Below are 23277 nucleotides of genomic sequence, written 5' to 3'. Positions count from 1 at the left end.
TGCCGACTCGCTTCTCTCCTCGACCTCGAGGATTTGTTTATCGATATTTATTTCGTCCTCGCGATGGAGCCGCTTCGCGATCGATTGCTTCGGCTCGGTGCATTTCGGTCGATCTGCTTGTCGATTCGTTCGTCACGTCGCCTCGTCGCGATGAATTATTAATTTTTGCTCCTCGGCGACATCGTGATGAACGCCGATGATCTCAGACGGACGCGACCAACTGATCGACTTGTTTGTTTAACGGCACGGAAGATCCCACCTCTGACGCGCGTTCATTCGAGGCTCTTTGATCTCCAATTGCGCGAAAATACCACCAGAGAATCGCCGCCGCAACCCGAGTAGAAAAAAATTTACAGGGCTCTGGTAAGGGCCTGATTATTTTTCCCTAACATTAATCGGGTCCTAGTAGGGATAGAAAGACCAAGAGCCCTACAGGATGTGTAACAAATATAACGTTTAACGGATCCTTATAAGGCGCTATTTTAATAGGGCCTTATAAGAGATTATTTTTATTATTGCTTGAGTAAAAATATTCATTCTTTTCATTCCAAGAAATTTAGACTAATTTTTTTAATTCTTTGTAACCTTGTTGGTATACAGCAAGAATTTTTTATTTTAAAAATATAGCATTCTTTACACATAAAAATCTTGCTATTGTTTTTATTAAAGTTTGCTGCAATTCAAAACGAAGGCAATACCAGAAAAATCCTTGGAAGAGACTAATGATTGTGGCAACTAATAAAGCTAATAAGATTTGTTTTTAATTGCAGTATAATTAAAAAAATCTTTAAAAAAACCAGACAGAGCGTACCTACTAAAAAAAAATACTAAACTATGACAATTTTATTACACGCTTCAGATTTTACTAATTTTCTATAACAAAACTTAATTTTGTATATCTAAAACATCCTCAAAAGATCCTTCTCAGTTCCTCGTTAATTTTCCCTATCAAAGTCTTATTTGTCAAATCTAAGACACTTCTAAGGTCCTCACCAGTTTCCCTTTATTTCACAAAATCTAAAATATATCCCTAAAAGATCCATCCCGGAGCCTGATGTGGCAATAATGAGGCATCCCTTTTCAGGACATCCTACTTTCGGCCTTATCGGGGCCTGATGGGCTTCATGAGGATGGCCTTAACAATTTTCTGCTCGGGGAGTTAATCGACAAGCCGCCGACGGCAGGACGGAGACTTTTGAATCGACTCTCGGAGTCTACCTCAATCGGTTGCCTCTCCGCCGGAAAAAAAGAATAATCGTCGGTCAGCGAAGCGGCCGCGAGAAACTCGGTTTCCGCGCGCGGAGGAAGTCGCTGACATGCACGCGAGGCGAGGAAAATATCGCGCCGCCGGCGCTCGGCTAAATGTCGCGGAACTGGTTAATTTCGCAATCGACGTGCGCACGCTGCGCATCGCCGTCGTCGCCGTCGTCGCCGTCGTCGTCGTCGCGAGCTTTATCGGCCGTCCGCGCGATAACTCGCCCTCGACAACGCACACGCTCTCGCACCTCTCCGCAACCGGCGGCGACCGCTTCCGCTTCCGCACGCGCGCGCGCGCGCACGTCCTGCTTACGTCACGCGCCGGCGACGGCGACGGCGTCCGCAGTGCGAGAGAGCGGTGCTCTCTCTCGACGACGACGACGGACGAAGGCCGAGATTATCCCGACTCATTCGCGGTATTCCAAGCGCGAGCGAACGAGATCCGGCAAAATATGCCGAACGCGCGCGATTCGCCCGAGGGGGCTGAGCGCGCGCGGAGGGGTGCCGTGTATTCAAATTACAGGGGTAGGGGGAGGGGGGCGACCCTTCTCTCGAAAACTTGACGAGGGGCGGCAGGCCGGACGAAATTGCCGCCGGTGTAAGCCCCGACGGCCTCTCCCCCCGACGACCCCCCTCCCCCCCTCTCTCTCTCTCTCTCTCACCCCTCGCGCACCCCATCGCGGCCGGAAGGTTCTCTAAAATCAATAGGGCCGCGCTTCGGGGGCCTAGGCGGCGCGTTCTGCATTCTGCCTGCGAACGCGAACGCCGCCGAGTCTTTCGCTTGGAAGTCCACCACGTCGGCTCGGTGAGTCCCTCCCCCCCGCCCGCTCCCTTGGAGGCTACGAAATTAAGCCCGCTTCGTTAGGCCCGCGGGTCTCAGGTAGCGGCGAACGCCGCGCCGATCACAAGAACGTGAGAAGCCGCGAAAATCGGGTCGAGGGTGAGAACGCGCGATGCTGATCGCGCGTTCCGGAAATGGACTCTTCACTATAGTTGCAACGTTCTTCAGGATTCTCATTAGCCGTTTTCGAAGCTCTCCTCGCGGCTCTCCGCGCAGCGTCGAGGCTGCGGTCTCGGTCTGAGAAAGAGGCGAGCTTCAATCGCGGAGGATCGACCGAGACTGCGAATCGACGACAGTGGGAATCCGGCTTAACCCTTTCACTGCTGAATTAACTTCCCTTGAGAAAATTACTAAAATATTTGGTAGTCCTACGTTTTTTGGGTCGCTGATTACGAATCTAAAGTCAGATTTGCAAAATTCAAAGCGGCAGACTCAATATGGCGATCATGATGTACAAAATTAATGAAAATTCCAATTATTATTATATAATGACCAGGTCGTAATAAGAACATATGATTCTAGACGATGGAACTAGATCGAGCTGGAAAAAATTTATGTGGGAAAATGTTCAATGCTGCGTATTTACGCTTACTAGAGATTAAACATTCATTCTTGAGTAAAATGATATTGATAGTATGGATAAGAGATGGAGATACAGAATGAAAAAGACTCTAAGAAAATAGAGCTAAAAAGTGCAACAGAATCAAATTTAGGCCGTTTTTGTAGAAATATTTATTTATAAAAAAAAATCTAACCTGCAAAAATACTGAAAAAAAATATATGGTTTTGTACAACATCAGAAAAAACATTTGGTGAAAATTTCAGACCTCTACATTCGATACTCTCCGAAGAATCGATTTTTCCCTAAAAAAAACATTTTTCTCAACTTTGATTTCTTATAAATAATCACAAATGAATAATTGGGTATAAAAGCCTATTGGAGTATGTTGAATAACTATTCATTTATCTGGAAAACTCGAATCTCCGATTAGTTCTTCAAAATTATGTGATTTACAACGCAAAATTGAATCAAGAAGAGGTGGGAAGTATACTTCCCACTAACAGTGAAAGGATTAACGCGGAGGACTTCCGGTGGACTTGCCTCGCGAGTTCATCAAATTTCCACCGCCGCGGGACCCTCTCTGGGTCGGGGAAGGACATTTCATCGCGTTATCGTGTATTGACCGCGTCGTTCATTGAGTTTCGTTAAAAATTGTTGAGCGACTGTGAAGCAGACTTTAGGCGCTTCGGAGCTGCCGGCTTCGTCCACTTCCGGATCTCCTCTGGTCGCACAAAGTTGCGGACATAATGAGGATGAATTTTCGAGAAGCACTAACAATTGTTGTGAATTTAATCCTTAAAAGTTGCCATCAGATATCACCCCAAATTAACCCTTCTTGTTACGTTTATGCGCAAAGTTATATGCAAGATTCGATCTATTTTGTCATAATGTTGTCACCACTGACAGTGTGAACAAATACCTAAAACTAGTGTTACAAAGTGGTTACGTTTTTTAATAAGAGCAAAAATTTACATGGGGTGAAGTTTCAGCCATGGTGGCCTTTAGAGATTAATGCTGGTTTCCCACGGCTGTTTCCCTCCCCCCTCCCCCTACAGATTTTTCTACGCGGTGTGCTTATGTTCATACGATGACAAACGAATATTTGTCCAACCTAACCTGACCTGACCTGACAAAATTTAACTCAGAGAAACATAGTCGCTCCATCATTTATCTTGAAATATTTTCGCGAGGAAATTGGGTGACTTCAGCGATATACGACGTGATTTAAACTATTTGGGCATCAAGCTTCCTCGCGGGTGAAGATCCGCTCAAAGCCATTCACTTGAGATCACTCGAAGCATTTCCACTAAAATCCAATATGGCGTAGGTGGAAGTTTATCCCATAATCGCACCTCTGATCGAAAATGGTTAAATAAAGAAGACGACAAATACCGAGCGAGATAAATGCGTTGAGTCAGCTTGACGAAGCCTCATTGGGCGAAATTCCGAGCTTCTTTCGCAGAACACTGCGATGAAAAGAGTACTGAAACTAGCCGAAATAATCGGGACGGTTGATACTCGCCGCGTGTAAACCTGACGTAGAGTTCGACTAATCCACCTTTTCGACCGACCTTTTCCCACGCTGCGCGAGGGAAAAGGACCGATTCGTCGACCGTACGAGAGGAAATCCAAACGACGAGTGAGTGACTGAAGGTCGATTGAAAGGGAGACACCCAGTGGTCACCTGTATTGTCCGGAAAGCAAATGCAGCGAAGAAGGAACCATCGCTGAGGAAGGCCGAAGAGGAAGCTCGCTCCACCGAGCGTCCACCGACGGTCGCGACAAGGTCCGTAGATAGAGAAACGGGACAAGATAAGGTCCTCTCATCCACACTCTCTCTTCACACGGTTTGGCTCGAAAATGGCGGCGACCGTGGCTCAGCTGATGAACCACACACCGTCATGTCAAAAACTACTGTATTTTCGTTTCCTGCAATTTTTCTTCCGAAGATTCCCACTGGTGTTTTGGAATGTGTTTCAACTATGTTTTCGTTACTTCCGATTCATCTTAAACTACGCCTTTGATTACTCTGTTCACTCACTCGGCAACTAAACCATAATACGTACTTAGTACCACCAACACAGATACTCTGGCTCGAAAATGGCGGCCGCGAGAGGACCTTACCTTCTCCCGTTGCTCTATCCACGGACCTTGGGTCGCCAGTCTCACGCTTGTGTCGCCATTTGGTCGCGCGGTGAAAAGCCCTGCAGCCGTGCAGACGGAGGGTCGAGGGACTCACGGGAGCGGTGACGTAAGAGACGTTTCGGCAGGAACGACCGGACTCGACAGGTTCTCCGGTCTCTCCGCACGGCCGGGAGACGCGACGACGGTTTTCTCGCTCCGCGCGAGGATCGGGCCGAGCGAGCGACTGCCGGGCTCTCTTCCACTTTACGACGGCTACTCCCGTAAAAGACGGCGCACACCACCTTCCGTCTGTCCGCCAGTCCATTCGCCGTTTCACGTGCGCGACGATATAATCGAGCGGCCTGTGAGTGTCTAATTTGGAACTTCTTCCCCGAATCGTTCCCTCCGAGGAACGTGAAATTGGAAGCCCGGCCCGGCCAGCTCTCGCCGACCTCAGCGGCTCCTGAGAGGGACAGGGAGAGAAAGGGCATGACTTGCGAAAAGGGCTCGGGATGTGCCCCTTGGACATTAGAAGAGATCGCGCCGGGTATCGTCGCAGCGATGATAAGCATGACGTTCTCTTTTTTCCTGTTTTCGGCAGGAGCTCGGGGTGAGAATGAAAGCTCGGAGGCTCACGGATATATTGAATAGTGATAAGCAAATCAATGGTCAAGAAACGGGAGCCTGTTGAAAATGAAGGAACGAGTAGCGAGAGTTTGATAAAAATCCGGAAGTGAGGGGCTATAAATTATATGCGAAACCTCGAACTTCCGAGAAAGTTTCTCGGAACACGCGCGTGTGCGTGTGCGTGTGTGTTGTTCCTATTCATTATCTGGACTGATTATGTTTGATAATCAACCAGTACCAGTACCAGTGTGTGTGTGTGTGGGGAGGGGGACGCGTACGCACACACACTACTTCTTGTTTAAATTATAAACTTTGGAACGCTCTGTAACTCACTGAAAAATTATCCAATCTCAAAAGACCAAAAATATATGTGTTTATGTGTGTGCGGACGCGTATACACACACACACACACACACACACACACACACACACTACTTCTTGCTTAAATTATAAACTTTGAAACGCTCTGTAACTCACTGAAAAATTATCCAATCTCAAAAGACCAAAAATCGTACTCGTCTCACTGTCATCTACAATTTTTATTTCAAGAAAAAAGTCGATTTCCGTTAAAAAAAGTAGCCGCCGTGATGAAATCTCCAGAGTGGCGCCATTTGCAACTAAATTGATAATATCATCATCTCTCCCCCTCGCAGAAACTTTTGTCTAAAACATTTTTTTTTTTCGGGGACGAAAGCTTTTTGGTTAAATTATAAACTTTCAAACGCTGTGACTTGCTGAAACACGATCCAATTTCAAAAAACAAAAACCGTTGTACTCCTCTCATTGTCGGCTACAACTTTTATTTTGAGAAAAAAGTCAATTTCCATTAAAAAGAAAATGGCCGCCATGATGAAATCTCCAAAGTGGCGCCATCTACAACTAAATTGATAATATCATCTCTCCCCCTCGAAACCATGAGACTTTAGCCTGAAACATCTTTCTTTGGAAAATTCTTCGAGATATTCGCGTATACTGAATAAAATTATCTACCTTGTATATTAAAAAAAAATTATATATATATATATATATAAATTATTATATTTTTGCTTATCCACTGCAGGCCAGCTCCATAATTTTAACAATAATGCCGTTACCGTTACGACGTCGTTACGGCGCAACGATAATCCGACTCGATAACGATGCCGCCGTTAAAAGTCACAAGAAACCGACGTTGCTCCGCCCGCTTCCTCGTAATTAGCTCAATCAGTCTCCCGGTGCCTTATCGATCGGATAACCGACAGCAACAGCGATGACCAAAGCGGCCGTGAATGTTTTCGTCAGCGACGGCGCAACGTCCATCGTGTCGGCTGCGAAAAGACGCCGGAGAAGTCCTCGCGCGTGCGTCAGGAGACGAAGTGAGAAGTCGCTGGGAGTTTCACGTCGCATCCTAGAAACTCGATCTGCAGCCGTCCATCTCAGAAGCCGCGCGCGAAGCGGCACGAAAAGCGAGGGCGACGCGCGGACGGAGGTCAAAGATCGCCGAGCGAGCGAGCGAGCGAGCGAGCGGCCGCGACGAGGACGATGCCGACCTCTCGAGAACGCGTTCGCGATGGAAACGCGAACGCCGGAAAAGCGGCGGCAAGAAGACACACGCGATCAATCGTCGCTTCGCGAACCGTACATACATTATGTTGTATTCCAAAGAAAAGAGAGGGACGGGAGAAAACGCGAGGCGCGACCGTTTCCCACCCCTTCGGCCCGAATTTTCCGACTAGTTTATAATCTCTTCTTCCTGTGAAACGAACTGTCCTTTGAGTTCACACTGAGCGATCACACGCGGCTGCCTCAACAGCTTTTTTTCATTTTATTTTATTCGTTCACCCTCCTCGTTTTATCACGTTTATTTGCCGCTGGTTTGCTCGTCGCGTCGGTCGGCGCGTTATTTTCCTTTTGTCTATCGCTCGAGCGGCTGCTTCACGCGCGACGAAGAGCGGCGTCCCGAGATCCTTCCAGCGGAATTTTCCTCACTCTCCTTTGTGTATGATGAGACAAAATCAATGTTTCCAATCCCACGGAGCGATCGCAAAGCTGAGCCGATCTCCGCGCCGGTTTTGATCTCTTTCGTCGTGTTTGATTCGTCTGGATTCCCAGTCGGACGGAGAATTATTACTCGCATATTATGCAATCGGATCGAGGCCTCTCTCGGTGTGGTCGACGGAACATCGATATTACACGCGCGGCTCCATTTCGGCTCCGCTAATCTCCCGCCGCGGACGAGAGTCTGCAGCTGAAATTCCCACGTCAGGGACCGCTGACCCGGCTGGATTTTTCGCCGATTCGCCGCACTCGCGCTTTGCGCAACGAGACTCGCGTAACCCCGAGAGAGAGAGAGAGAGAGAGAGAGAGAGACTCGGTTCTTTTCGCTACCTGACGTTTTTCCCCTCGATTACGCCGATCTTTCGAGAGGCCCAAGTGGACGAAAGGTGGCTTGTCCCGCGAGCGTTGGACCCGCGAGGGACGCTCAAAATACTCGCCGAAAGGCCGTATAAAATGTCGCGACGAGCGTGGACACGAAGGCGCGCGGTGATTTGCTAACATCAAGGCCATCTAACTGTTTTGTAGAACCATCCTACTTTTCTTTCGACGGCAGCGGCGGCGGCGGCGGCGGCGGCGGCGGATCAGCGAGGTGTTCAATCTCCCGTCCTCACCTCGCCGTGAACACCGTTCGTCCTGTCGCGGCCGGTTTCGTCACTTCGAGACGTTCTTCGCTAGCCGCGCGTACGGAGATAACAAATTAGACATGACATATAAAAAAAACTTTGACACACAAAAAATGTTAACAAGATTTTATGTGAATTTTTATATTAATTTTGTATTAATTAATTTAATGAAATTAAATAGAATTTTGTATATTAAGATTTAATTTTATATCGATTTCCGCATTAATTTTGTATTAATCAATTTCAATAGAATCTTGTATATTAAGATTTAATGTACAACATCAACATGGTACATGAAACTTTGATACATAAAAGCCGACTGGCATCTCGCGAATAATTTTACCCCTCCCCTCTCCCCCCCCCGCCGTCTCTTCCTCTTCGTCGCCGCCGCTGCAGACCGACTCGCGCGGTTTCCGAGACAGCCGAATTCTAGATCCCGTCGCTCGCTCTCTCTCTCTCTCTCTCTCTCTCTTTCTCTGCGCGAATTATCGTGCCGGGGAGAGCCGCTCGCCGGCCGCGAAACTCGCCCGCGGGCTCGCGGAGGATCTTCGCGAGAGAGGAGAGCGTCAGGGGCCAAAGAGCGTGCGTCGGGGGCCGCGGGAGAAAACGAGATCTCGATCTCTCCCTCGGCGAGCGGTCATGCGGTCGAAAATGGAGCCCTCGTGTGGTCGCCTCCGATTGAAGAGCGCGACGGAGCATCAGGGCCGGCTAACTGTTCGGCGGAGCCCCCTCCCCCCGTCGCTCCTTCGCTCCTTCTCACTCGATCCATTCTCGCCTCTTCCCTCCTCGCTATCATCGCCCGGAGGAAACTCGCCGTTCTACTTTTTTTTCTCTCTCCTCCTCCTCCTCCTCCTCCTCCTTCCTACGCGCCCCGATCGCAAACGGTGCTCAGTCGCGATCGCGGTGAAATCGCGAATTGCCGGCGGCGGCGCGGCGCTAATAGCGCGGACTTTTTGCTGTGATTAATTGCGCTCATTGTGCGATCTCCCACGCGGTGGCCTCCGAGACGACGCGTCTCTCTTTCTCTCTTTTCCCGTCCCTCCTTTCTTGTCCCTTTCCCGTCGCCCGAAAACGAGGAGTATCACCGCCGCGCCGTCGAGAGACTCGCGTGAGTCATTCTCGATGATTGCGCGTCGACGCCGAATTCGCACGGCGCTATCGGCCGCCGCGCTCCTGCGCGCGAGGACGAGCCGGGAACGGACGCGGTCCGGAGGTGTCCTGTTCTCCTGTTGTCGCGCCCGAGCAATCTCGAAGAGCGCCGCCCGCGCGGCTATTTATACGGCTGCTTTAACAATGGCGTTCTTCTCGCGGCGTTCCAGAGAAAGAAGCGGCACGGCGACCCGCCGTGTCACGCAGAGCGCTCTGTTGCGCGCCGGAACAAAGGACTTTATTTTCGTTCGCGTATCAACGCGAACGAGCGGGTTCTCTGGTGAATTTTTGCGAAATCGGCTACAAAGCTATCGCGGCCCGCGCGAGCTTGCACACTCGCGCGAAATCTCTCTCTCTCTCTCCCTCTCTCTCTCTCACGTAGCGGTTTCCACGTATTTTTTCCCTGTTGAATTTAGCAGGTCACGCCGAATGGTCGCGCTGAGCGATTGGGATCGCAGCTGAGGTGACAATATGTGAGACGTCTCTGACAAGCAGCACGGAGAGATTTGAAGGAGAAAAATAAATATAACGGTGATGACGAAAAGAAATGATAATGATAACGGTATGAAACGGTAAATGTAGAAAAAGTGACGCCCAACTGATTTTCTTGGCATTGATATATGTACAGGTACAACGATTAGAAGCGATTTTTGCCAAAAGGAAAGAGGTGGGAGCGGCTGCAACCGTCGAGACACGCAGGATTTGCATCTTGCGAACGTTTCTTCTCATTAAATTGCGTCCTATTAAAATCATCGGTAAAATCCTTCCGCTTCATTAAATTGACGAGTCGGCTTTTATCTATTAAAGTCTTACACATTATGTCCATTCTGTACGTTAAAATTGCTAATGTGCAAATTTTGTTAAAATCAATTAATACAAGATTAATACAAAAATTGGAATTAAATATTGATTTATAAATATAAAATTAAATATTGATATAGGACAAAATCTTAATATGCAAAATTTTATTAAAATTAATTAATACAAAATTAATATAAAAATTGATACGAAATTTTGTTGAAGCTTTTTATATATCTAACAAAGTTTTATACATCATGCCTTTTTCCTGTGTGAAAATTTTGTACATCATATTACCAAAATACTTTTATATATTTTATTTGTGTTACAACGGAAATATATTGTAAAAAATATCTTGTACGTTAAAAACTACTGAAGCTCACGTTCCGCTCGCACGCACCGACTAGGCGAAATTAATCGGCCGCGGCGGTTTCCAGTCGCGCGAGGCGACGCGCCTAAGTAAGGCGCCGTTCGATAAAATCGGACCGAGCGTCTCGGGGCGGCTAATCGCGCGAGCGTGTCCCGCGGAATCGCGTCCACGAGAGCTCCGGACGGCAACGAGACAGACTTTCTCCCGACTCGCTCGTCGTGCGCGACGAGCCTAGTTCGCGAAATAACAGCGAGCGGGTCGCCGCGCGAGCTCTCGAAAAACCGCTCCATTTCTTTCGTTTCGTTCCCCTCGCCCCTCCTCTCGCTCGCTGCTCGCTCGTCTCGCGCGAACTGACGATGCCACCGTGACGCGTTGTCGATCTTTCCGCTGACCTGGAAAGTTTTCATCGACGACTCGGCTTTCCGGGATTACCGCGCGACGCGCGTTACTCCAGATCCCTCTCTCTCTCTCTCTCTCTCTCTCTCTCTTCCCTTAATCGCGCACGAGCGGAAATAAATGACGCGTATCGACGTGAGTGATGTACACTGTTTGCTGTTACCTGGACAAAACTCTACGGAGATGATCGCTCAGATAAAAGCCCCAGCTCCGGCTGACTGTTGCGCAGCTCATGTAAATAGACATTATCTTCAAATGCGTCGTTAAGTTGAGAAGAGTGTTATCTTAGCGAGGTTATCTCAGATGACGCTCGCCGATAGTTTCGTTTGCACCGCTGCAAATGTGTGGAATATGAAAATACTCGCGGCTTTCGTCGCGGCGTCGTAGACGTTCGAGTCGAGCGACGACTGTATCGCGCAGCGGAGATTGCGGGTTGGGATTCACCAGTAATCAGGACAAAGTGCCAGCAGGAATTTACATATATCTGATCCGCGGCCGGCTAATTTGAGAGCCATCTAAGCACGACATTGGACTAATGCATCCCCCCCCTTCCCCGCTTGGATTAGTCAGTCGGAGAAACCGCGCCGCTCTCCGAGCGTTCGCGCTGCGCGATCCTAACCTCTCCGCTAATCCCGAGAGGGATTTTTCCGCGCGTCTCCTCGGATTCTCCTCGCATTCTCGCGACGAGACGGTCGTCGGAGCTACACGAGAGAGAAGAACTTTCTCCCTCCCTCCCTCTCTCTCTCTCTCTCTCTCTCTCTCTCTCTCTCTCTCTCTCTCTCTCTTTTTCTCCTTTTCCCACGAAATCGCCGAAAATAAAGAATCTCCGCAAAAAGTGCCCGTTTTTCAGTTTCCGATTTTTAAATTTTATTTTATAATTAAATTTTATGCGAAATGATAGCTCATGATAAGACATTAATCACAAAAAACACATTTACATTGAGCATACGATTGGTTTCAAAGATATAGAGGGTCAAGGTAGTCACTACCTACTAAGGAAGTTTGACATTAATAACGTTTTATCGCACGATTTTTGGCGAAATTCAGTATCTATGGGTTCTCTGAGTTGCTTATTACGAATAAGATGTCAGATTAAAAAAATTCAAGATGGCGGATGTAATATAGCGGACACAAATAGTGAAACAATTATTTACTTTTATTAGAACTGTTATGGTGTGGTATACTTTAAAACCGATAACTTCAGAACTGAATTTTTAGATAAATTTTATATTATTGGATATAATGATATGTAATTATAAAGAGTCACGGAAACCGCAATGAAAAAGCTTCTAAATATAACAAATAAAACTATCACGTTATCCTTTATGCGTCGTATAACATATCAATTTGAATTTGATATTCTTTTTATGAAAAAACGATAAAGAAAATACTTTTTTCACTCAAAGATTGTCGTTGAAAAAATTACTTTTGATCCTGACGGTTGAACTCTTCGTTAAACGGGAACCGATGAATAAATATATCGACGGGTTGAGACTTGAGCCTCTATCGAAAAAAATTGTACAACAATCGTGTAGAAAAAATGACCGATTTAAAAAGCCGTAATTTTCGAGGAAAAAGATCGGTTGTCTGAAGATCGAATCGAGATCGCCCATCACTGCTCTCTTCCTCTTTCTTCCCTCTCTCTCTCTCTCTCCCCCCCTCTCTCTCTCTCTCTCTCTCTCTCTCCCTCTCTCTCTCTCTGTCTCGTCCGCTCGCGAGGAGGAAAAACGGATCTCTGCTCGCGAAAATGTCCAAGCACGAGAGAGGAACGCGCTCGATCCGCCGGGACGACGCGGAGGGAGGTGGGGAGGGGAGGGGGAGGGCAGCGAAGTAGTAAAAGCCGTCGTTGAGAGGACGAGGCCCCGTTATCAGGATGGATAACGGTGATAATGATCCGTTCTCTCGCCGAGGCGCTTATTAAAAGTGTCGCTTAAAAAAAGATGACTCGAGACACGCGCTCTCCGACGGGGAAAGAGAGGGGGAAAGGGAGAGGGGGGCATGTCGGGGCTATCGCGGCGAACGGAGCGTCGAGCCGAGAAACTAATATTCCGTTTACTTTTTCCTCGTAGACCGCGCGTCGCCGGTTATCCGCGCAGATTCCGCGAGCATTCGCGGAACGCGATAAGTCTCCTTCCACGGGACCTCTTCCGTTCTCCATATCTGAACGGTAGTGGTTTCCTCCCGAGGAACAAGTGACAAAGTACACGCATACCAACACACACACACACACACACACACACAAAGGTCCCACCGCCGCGCGTAGCCGCGCAAGGCGCGAATTATCTCCCGCTCTCGGCTGGGTAGTTTTCGTAGGTGAGGGGAGAGGGGGAGAGGTAATAATGTAATAATCCGCGAGAAAAAGGGGAGGGAGGGCGGGGGAGGGGGGTAACGACGCTCCGGCGGTATTTAAAGTAATAAGCGGGTAAAGGACCACAACGATGATTTCCAGCTCGTATGAAAGCACTTATAAGGTGATCCGCGAGGAGACAAATCGCCGTCGTCGTCGTCGTCGTCATCGTCAGGACGCACCGGCCGGCCGGCCGGCGCGCGTTGCCGTTATATTGCTTCAGCCTTGGCTCGGATTCGCCCGGAGCGAGCTCCGAAGGCGACGACACGCTTAGGACTCGACGCGAGCGCGATCGGGACGTTTAACGTCCGTGAATCGCCGCAGCGACGAGGAGAAGAGAAGTCAGCAGTGCAAAGTCTCTGAGTTTTCCGCGCGCGCCGTCGCGCGAGCGCCGCGGTCACGTGACCGGCGTGGCGTGGATTTACGAGCATTTCTTGTCGAGTCGCCGACAAACAAGCGAGGAAACTCAAACTGTAACTTCTCGTGAAGCGGCCAACCGGAGGAAAGGACTCAGCAATGAAAAGCACGGAATTACTCGGGGTGGCGCGACGCTCTCGCCGGCTTCTCGACGGCTCCGACGCTCCGTCGCAGCAGACGTCGCCATGACGTCGCGCGAGTCCTCGCGAAGCGAGTCGCCGCCGACGAGGCGGGGGGCGATCGCTCGCGTTTGATTAGCAGTTTCGAGGATTCGATTATGTCATCGACGGAGATTGGCTGAAATGAGCTCTCGTTCGGAGCAATCAATTTTTATTATTAATAATTCGCCATTCACACCCCACGTGAGCCCGTGACCTATTGCGAGCCCTTCCCGCCGGCTCGTTTGCGTCACGTGTCTATTTTATGCGCGCGGCCCGCGCCGCCGTCGTCGCAGCATCGATCCGCGGGATCGCTTATTTATAAACAAACCATACCAAGCCGAGAGACGACGCGTGTCCTGCCTGCCTGTAATTGGCGCGGCAATTTGTAAACAGACTCGTGCCGACGACGTGTGCGCAGCAAATAAGAGCGCCGCGACGCCGTCGCGCGCGCGCGCGCGCGCGCGCTTTTCGGACTGTTCCCGCAAGGGACGTTCGCGGCCGCGACTCCTTCGGCGAAGGAGCAATGAGGCGAAAAGCCGAGGAGACGATTCTCGCGCACCGAGGTCGACGAACCTCACCGCCGCCGGCGGCGGCGGAGCAAAAGGTTCCGCGAACGAGTTCGCCACGCCGGACTCTCGCGGCTACCGACTTCGCATTTTACCGCTTTTCCCACGGCACCTTTCCCTCCCTCCTCGCCCTTTCCAGCCGCTAAGTTGAGCTTGTTGTTTCATCGCGACGTCGTCGCGGCGTCGGAAGGAGGCCGAAGTCGTTTAGCGCGGGAGAGCGCAGGAGAAGGAGAAACCCGCTAGAGGACGAGCGCGCGCGATGCAGTCGATCGCTGGAAAACTACGCCATCGGCGACCACGTCGGGCGGGAGGAGGCGGCGGGCAAGGGGGGGATTAAGGGTTTGGGGCAGGAAGAGGAGGACGAGAAGAGGACGTGGGTCGAGCGTGGAATTATTCAGCGTGGCATCGACCGTTCGCGGCGAGAGCGAGACGGGGCTGCATGATCGCGGCCGGGTGCGATGATTTTATCGAGAGAGACGACGAGAGAGACTCTCCCTCTCTCTCTCTCTCTCTCTTTCTTTGTCGAGGTCTCACGAGCGATCGGATATTTTTCTTCGCCGCCGCCGCCGCTGATAGATACCTGACTTTCGGCATCTGAGACTGCCGAAATTTCCACGGATCGTCGAGTGTGAACCGACGCGGAGGGCGGACGAAGGCTACGAAGGTTGCAGGAGCGGCGGAAGGAGGGCGATGGGCGGTGGGGCGGGGGGGAGGGGGACGGGAGCAACCTGCCCTTCGAAAAATGCGCCGCAGCTCGACGATTCGTTCGGAGAAACGTTTTTCTCCGTCCGGTTCCCGGAGCGAGCGATGACGAGCCGAGAAAAACGAAGAGGAGGAGGAGGAGGAGGAGGAGGAGGAATGTTCCTCTCTCTCTCTCTCTGTCCGTCTGTCTGTCTCTCCTTCAAAAGAAATGTTCTTCCGATCTCAACGCGTGCTCTCTGCCACGTTCATTTCCACAAATTATGTTCTGCAGTTTGACTAAAAACTGCGGAATATAAATCGCTATAAATCTCGGATGTTTGTATGTAAGTTGAAAGTCACGTGATAGAAATTGAATGCCAACAGTGGGTTCGAGTAATATCATGTATCGCAATTGGCGTTACGTTGTTTTCCCGGATTAATCTGAGTGCACTGTGATCAAATGTTTACGTGATGACAGACGAATACATTTGGCCCGACGTGATCCAACCTAACCTAACTCGCTGCGATGTACCTGCGATAATTTAATTTCCAACCCAGTTAAAACAAGCGACATCCATCCGCACACATGTTAACAGTGAGAAATACACGAGCGCGCTTATTCGGGAAAGTAATGTAATATAGTAGTGACAACTTTTTTGTCGTTATTTTTTGTCGTTGAATTGTTTGTCGGAATCGAACCTTTTGCCGATGGAAATGCGTTTGTTTGGACTCGTTTCGAGTATTTCCGTGAACATTCGACAGAACGTGACTGGTTCTCGAAAAAGTTCATCCTCCTCCCGTATCCATCGACTTTAAGCTCGACTGAAACTCACACATCTGCCATCTCAAATAATGCTCATACCAACTAAAACTAAAAGATTACCTCGGCTTGAACCGACACTTCACGACTCCTTTTCCACTCCCACCCTCAACGAAACGCATAATCAACCCGGCCCGCTCGAACAATCTCAACGACCCATCGCGCGTGGTGCACCCCCCCCTTCCCCCGAAGGGGAGCCTCCGGCGAAGGCTTCTTCCGAAGTCCTACCTAACCTCCATCAAGTGCCGAAAAAGCGGTTCGCTGAGAGAAACGCACCTCTCACCGACCGCTCGCCCCGATCATCGCTCGAGCTTGCGACCGCCGCCGGCAGCGACGAAGCAAACCGCAAATCCCCGGAGGATTATGCCGCGCTTCATCTCGGCTGACGTCGCGGAATGGAAGCCGCGTCGAAGCCGCGTCGAAGCCGCGTCGTTGTCGCTCCAACGACAACGACGCGTCGTCGTCAACCTCGGCGAGCGTATAGCTCGGCTAACAAATTTTCGCCGCCCGTTTGCAGACGCGCGACGATCCCCCTCCCCCGCCCGCGAGATTCGATTCACCTATTTCCTTCTTCTCCCCCGCCCCCCTCTTCACATCAATGCCAGGTGGCGGCGCAACGTGACACGCGTGGCTCAAACGAACACGTGGCGCGCGCCACGTGGGCGGCGAGAAGCCGGCGGAATTTTCGCGCCACCGCGTATATCGCCGAGGCCGGCCGGCGATCCGCCGGGGCGGGGGGGGGGGGATCCGGCGGGGAAGGAGCCGCGCGTCTCGCGTCCCGCGGACGGGATTCCCGTGCGCAACTCGCGTTTTTCCGTTTTAATTCGCTCGCGTAATTACGTAAGCTCGCGCGTATATCAGCGGAGGGGGGGGAAGGAGGAAGGGAGGGAAGGTTACGCAAGGCAGGTGAAATCCCTTCGTCCGTCGCCCCCTCCTCTTCCCTCCCATGCAGTGTGATGCGCGTTGCGACGGTGCGCGAATCGTCGATCCGCGGATGACCGCCCGAGTAGCTCAATTGAGGGATGGTGAGAGAAGGGGAGGGGGAGGAAATGGCGCATCTTCCTTTTCTCACGGGGACCACGTGCGAGGAGTCGCGCGCGGAATTCGAAGGCGCGGAACGAAGGCGTCGAGAGAGTAAACAGATCCTAAATTCGTCCTGAAACCTGTTTCCGGCGGCACGGCCGAGCTGACGAGCGCAAAGGAGCGCAGATGTACCGTGACCGCCGGTTACGTCACGAACTACATCACCGATGGCGAACCGGGACAAAAAAAAGAGAGAGACTCACCCGCGGCGATACTGCGTCGCAGCCGAGGACGAACGCCGCTCCGCCGTGGTATCCTGAAAAACAATATCAGCGTGAGCCTGCTTCCGCCGTGAGCTGTGCGTCAGAGCGAAAGAGAAGTCGGGCGAAGTAGCAGAGTTCAGGCGAGGTTAGGTTCGCCAGAAATCTCGGTAATTTAGAATACGAATCTGCGATCTCACTCACTCTCTCTCTCTCTCTCTCTCTCTCTCTCTCTCTCTCTCTCTCAGCATCGCTCTCCCGCATCTCGCCCGAAAATCTTCCCGCTCAAGCTTTTCCCCTCGTCCAGGCATAACTTCATCTTCTTTTCTTTTTTCTCCGCTCTCGTCTCGAGAGAAGTAAAACAGTCAACGCGTTCGTCGCATAGGTTATGCCTGATGAAAGAAGCCTAAAGGCGCATTCATACCTGGGCAGAAAATCAGAAAGCAGAAAGGCAGCAGCCAATCACAAATGGCGCTGATAGTCTGTCTCTCTCTCTCTCTCTCTCTCTTGCGAGAGTTTTTCTCTCTGTCGCTCTCTTGGCTGCTGCCTTCCTGCTTTCGGATTTTCTGCTCAGGTGTGAATGCACCCTAAGGGCAAATTCACACCTGGACAGAAAAACAGAAGTCCTCTCGGAAGTCGCGCTGATAGTCTGTCTCTCTCTCTCTCTTGCGAGAGTTTCTCACTTTATCATTCTGCTGTTCTGCTTTCTGCTTTTCTGTGAAGGTGTGGGTCCGCCCTAAAGAAGGATTCACACCTGGGCAGAAAGGCAGAAAGCAGAAAGGCAGTATCCGATCAGAAGTCGCGCTGATAGTCTGTCTCTCTTTACTATCTCTCTCTCTCTCAAGAGAGAGAGAGAGAGAGAGAGAGAGACAGACTATCAGGATGAGTTCTGATTGGTTTCTGCTTTTCTGCTTTCTGCTTTTTTCGCCGGGTGTGAATTCGCCCTAACGGTTGAAACGTTTCGCACAGAAATCCCTGCGACCTGATCGAACTGGCCGCGATGGGAAGTTCTCGCGAGACCACCGCGAGAAGTCAATCGAGTTGCGTAACACGATGAAGTCCACCTCGGGCTGGGAGATTAAGTAAAGCAGGCGATACGCTAAGAGAGGAATGAGATGGTAATCTCATTGAAATTATAGTCGTCCTCGCTGCGTTGTTGTGTCTCTCCGCAGTTATCTCGCTCCAAGATAAAAACAGCGGCGATATAATGTGTGCATAAGGAATTGTTATCGTCAACGCCGTGGAGAGGTGGTTCTGCCGCTCTCAGAGAGAGAGAGAGAGAGAGAGAGAGAGAGAGAGAGAGAAATGCCTCGAAAGTGTAATCTAAAAAATTTACTTCTGCGACAGAAGTACCAACAATTCGCTCGTGTGCAAATATTTCCCTCGCACACCGAGAAAGAAATTTGCTTCAACCGGGAGAGTATAATTTGTGAAATTGCATAACCTTTTTCGAGGTCGAGCGGAATTTCTCGTCCGCGTTATAAATTTTAATTAAGTAGCCTTCGTTAATGTGCTAATGTCCAGTAATCTGTAAGTTTTGATCGGTCAAGTTGCTGATTGAATTAATCTCGATTACATGTGTCGCTAGTTACCACTTTTTCCCCCCTCACATAGTACACAGAAACGGATTGAGACCGGATTTCACGTCACGTGTTCCGCTCGCGATGTAAATACGACGAATGGGTGGATCGAATCGGATTATGATCGCCCGATCGAGCTGAGCATTGATTTCTTATTTCCATAATTGAGAGATTGAAAGAAGAACGCGCAGAAAATCTCGCGCAGAAAAGAGAACGTGGGCGGCGGCGGCGGCGGCGGCGGCGGCGTCGTCGGGGGCAGGTGGGAGGGGGGAAGGGGGAAGGGGGAGGTCGCCGCACACGCCAAGATCGAGTTCGTTTAACTCGACTCGAGTCGCTTCGCGATGGAACCTTCCTTTCATCTTTTTTCTTTTAATGGCCCACGCTCGGCGATTTATTTCCGAGCGAGCCCGTTATGTTTCCGCGCCGCGCGGCGACACTTTTGCGCCTCGGAGTCGACGTTGCGACGCAAATGCGGGAAGTATCCGCGCGCGCGCGCGCGCGTTATCGGCGAAATAGGAATACATTACCGTTCCTGCGAGTTCGTGATCTTCGCAGGATCTTTCACGGCAGAGCGCTGTGTTGAGCATACACCGCTGCTGCTGGTATTCCCGGTCGCGCGACGCTGAGAAAAGTGCTTGCTGATCGCTGCGGGCCACGTGCGCGTGAACGTACGCAACTACGCAGCTGACGTAGAAAAAAGAAATCGATCCCCGGCGGGAGAATTCACGCCGATTATGGCCAGGAGACGCCGCGCCGCGCCGCGCCGCGCCGCGCGGAACGAGCGAAGGACGGCCGCTATTCAAATTTCGACCCGCGCCGCGGCTCTCCTCGATTTTTCGTCAGCCGCGTTCACTCCGAATAACGCGGCCCGCAGGACGAAAATGTCTCTCCTGCGGGAGAGGCGACCAAGAATTTGCGCGGAAAATCGGCGATCGTTGAGAGACACCAAATATTTCAATTAAACGTGTAATTAATTCCATTGTATTGTTAATTAAATTAAATTAAAGATACTGAATATGATATATGATACGGTTGGGTGAGATATTTAATTAAACACTTTAATCACACGTTACATTATTATTTTAATAGCGCCGCAATTGGGGATAGAGAAGAATTACACGTTAAAAGTAGTGTTCTTTGCGGGAACATGACGCGCTTCCGTCCGCTCGATCGCAAAAAGTTGATGTCAATTTTCAACTTCTTCCCCCGCACGGTCGAGGATATTTGAAGTGCGCGACATATTAAAATTGGAGGAAAATCGAAGACCAAACTCGCGGCGTGCGATCGCGCGGGTCGCGTTAGAAACGCAAATTGTATACCGTATCGAATTTCCGTCGAAACGTTCTACATATTTTTTTTTTTTACATGAAAGTCAACATTCCTCGGCGGGTTTACGTGCGTTCATTGCGCGCGTGTGTTTTCATCCCCCCTCTCTCTCTCTCTCTCTCTCTCGACTCTGGTTTTTCTCTTTCTCGTCACCGGTGAGGCCGCAAAGTGATTCTGAATCGCTCAACGCCGTCAACGACGAAAACAACTGCGCATCGCGATCCGATTAAAGCATATCGGACGAGGTGCGCCTTTATCGCCGCGCGACGCGGATAAAAAGGCGACAAAAAATGCTGAAATTCGCGCTACCGATCGCGGAAATACAAAGACTCGTCGCTTTTTGCGCGCCATAATCGATTGCTTTTTTGCGCTTTTGCAACGATCTCTCTCCGGAGTCGGACGATTACGCGCACAGGACCTTTGCCTTTTCCTCTCGCTGCTTCTCCTTCGCCGTTGTCGTTCGTCGCCATCGTCTTCGTCGTCGCGAGAGCTCATGCATTTTAACGACAATTTTGAAATTGTAATTCGTAGCCGCTCGAGCGTCTGAAAAACTGATCGGTCCCACCGCATAATTTCGCGACTCGCACGCGCGCTCTTTTCCCGGAGAAACGCGCGACGTGTTTTCGCGAGGATTTGCCAGCACGGACGGGCGGAATGTTCCCGAAAGAAAATTTCGCGAAGGCAGACGAAGGAGGAGACGAAGGTGCAGCCCTCCAGGTTTACCTCGACTTTCATCTCGACGGCATCTCTCCTTCCCCGAGAAGAAAATTTAACAGGGCTCTGCTAAGGGCCTGATTATTTTTCCCTAACATTAATCGGGCCCTGGTAGGGATAGAAAGACAAGGTCCCTGCAAGATGTGTAACAAATGGTTTAACGGGGTCCTTATAGGGCAATATTAATAGGGCCTTAAAAGGAAATATTTTTTATTATTGCTTGAGTAGAAACATTCGTTCTTTTTATTACAAGAAATTTAGACTGTAATTTCTTTATTTCTTTATAACCTTGTTAGTATACAAGGAATTTTTTATTTTAAAAATATAGCAATCTTTACACATAAAAATCCTGCTGCTTATTATTATTAAAACTTATTGCATTTCAAAACGAAGGCAATACTAGGAAAATCCTTGGAACAGACTAATGTAATAAAACTTATAAAATTTGTGTTTAGTTGCGGTATAATTGAAAAATCTTTAAAAGAACCAGATAGAGCGTATCTACTAAAACAATACTAAACTATGACAATTTTACTACACTTACGCTTCAGATCTTATTAATTTTCTATAACGAAACTTGATTTTGTGTATCTAAAGTATCCTCTCTTAAAGGATCCTTCTAAGGCCCACATCAGTTTTCCACGTTAAAGCGTTATTTCGTAAAATCTAAGGCATCCCTAAAAAAAATCCTCCTAAAGCCTTTATCAGTTTTTCCTATCAAAGCCTTATTTATTAGATCCAAGGCATCCCTAATAAATCCTCCTCCTAAGACTCTTCTCAGCGTTTCCTATCAAAGTCTTATTTGTTAAATAATCCAAGGCGTCCCTAAAAGATCCTTCTAACGCCCTTCTTAGCTTTTTCTATCAAATCTCTTATCTCGTAAAATCTAAGTTATCCCTAAAAGATCCATCCCGGGGCCTGATGTGGTAATAATGAAGCATCCCTTTTTAGGGGGCATCCTACTTTCAGTCTTATCGGAGTCTCGTGCTTCATGAAGATGGCCCTAACAATTTTTTGCTCGGGTCATCTCCTCGCCCGCGCACGTTATCGTCTCTTTCCCCCTCTCTCTCTCTCTCTCTCTCAGAGGAGGCGGACGGAGGCTAACCAAAGCAGACCGACGGTCGGTTTCGATTGACTTACGTAATTAACGGACGCGCGCGCGTTAAATCGCACTCAATTGAATCACAATAACTATTATCGTTATTGTCGCATTGTTGCCGTAAGCTCGCTTTAACGACGCGTCTGACGTCGCGTTGCGTAAACCGTTGCGTCACCGGCGCGCCATGGAGCCGCGCGATAATTACTAATTATCGTGCAAATCGTCGGATTATCCGACTCCCTCGACGAAATATCGCGCGACGGCGACGTCGCGAACGAACGAAACGGCCGATCCGGTCGCGGGATAAAACGCGATCGCGCCTGGAAACGGGAAGAAGAGAAAAAAAAAGAACGAGAAGGGGGGGGGAGATCTCGCGCACACGTACGACGATATTGCGTTACGTGTGCGTGTGGAGGGGGGAAGGGAAGAAAGTTTCATCGAATAATACGCCGTGTGTTACGTATCGCGCAACCGTGGGATACATTCTTACCGAGAAGTCCGACTTTATACGCCGACAACAATCGATCGATAGCTTATTTCGGCAGGCATTTTTCCAAGACATTTTCGAGATATTTTCGAGACGCAGCACGACGGCTTCTAAGAACGGCGGTCTTCTTTTATAGTAATGAACGAAGCAGCTATAGGAACGTTTCCAAGAGGCGCAGTTCAGTTTCTCGCAGGGAAAACACTCGAAGTGATAGTTTATTCTCGAGGAAACCGCGGATTCGTCGATTTATTATTATTAATTTCTTATCAGCTTGGGAGAGATGCCGTAAGCGCTCGATCAGCACCAACGAGACGACATTCCCTGTCGGTTTTATTCGGATCTTGTTACAATCGATGATGCGTAAAATTTACAAAAACATACTCATCCATAGATCGACGAGCTGAACTCGAGCTGTCGAAGGAGAACGGATGCGCGCGATCGTCACTAATTGGGATGTTCGTCTTATAGCGAACAGAAATAATTTCCCACCTGTCTGTTCAAGTGTTTCAAACAATATGAGCCGGACGGCTGCTATCACGCAGCAATTTCTCAGGGTGGTCAAGAAAGTTCCTATCTCTCGGAAGAATCCCGTTCATATGTGCACGCGCGCGTATCAATCGACCGCGAGACTACAACTCGACTGAGAGCGTTCCGATGTAATTATAAATAGTTGGTCCTGATTCGAATGCGTTTATCGGTGGATTAGCGATTTTATTGCCGGCGCAATGTGTGCCGCTTCTCGCCGCTCCGACACGCGCGATAACGCGTTATAACGCGGAGTCGTTAGCGCCGCTAACGCAACAATTAAATGCGCGGGATTCGATGTACAGGGTGTCCGCGAAGTTCGCCGACGGACTCGCGCGAGGTGGATTCTACGTGGGAGGATGGGAAAAATGTAAACGTGTGTCCTCGAGCATTCGTTTCTTGAGCTGCCGCGCGCAGTCCCTCAGTTTTAAGCGAATATATTTTATTCGTTAAATTTAGTTTCGCACAAACGAGTAGACTACTGACA

The 23277-nt window shown here is 49.6% G+C and overlaps 1 protein-coding gene across 3 annotated transcripts in view; it reads right to left on the bottom strand.

Annotated features, from left to right (window-relative positions):
* The window catches only part of Ipk1 (Inositol phosphate kinase 1), a 185428-nt gene that overhangs the window by 89845 nt on the left and 72306 nt on the right, over nucleotides 1-23277 (bottom strand). For 2 of the 3 annotated variants that reach the window (XM_019845350.2, XM_025305651.1), the window contains exon 2: nucleotides 17063-17115. The exons of the other annotated variant lie outside the window; for it this stretch is intronic. In XM_019845350.2, coding sequence (XP_019700909.1) covers nucleotides 17063-17115 — 53 coding nt within the window. The remainder of the gene's footprint in view (nucleotides 1-17062; nucleotides 17116-23277) is intronic. 3 annotated transcript variants of the gene reach the window in all.

This window comes from Harpegnathos saltator, unplaced genomic scaffold (genome assembly GCF_003227715.2).
Source record: "Harpegnathos saltator strain DR-91 unplaced genomic scaffold, Hsal_v8.6 scaffold708, whole genome shotgun sequence".
Taxonomy (NCBI): Eukaryota; Metazoa; Arthropoda; class Insecta; order Hymenoptera; family Formicidae; genus Harpegnathos; species Harpegnathos saltator.
Note: the sequence above shows the minus strand (reverse complement) of the source record. Positions and strands in the feature narration are given on the sequence as shown.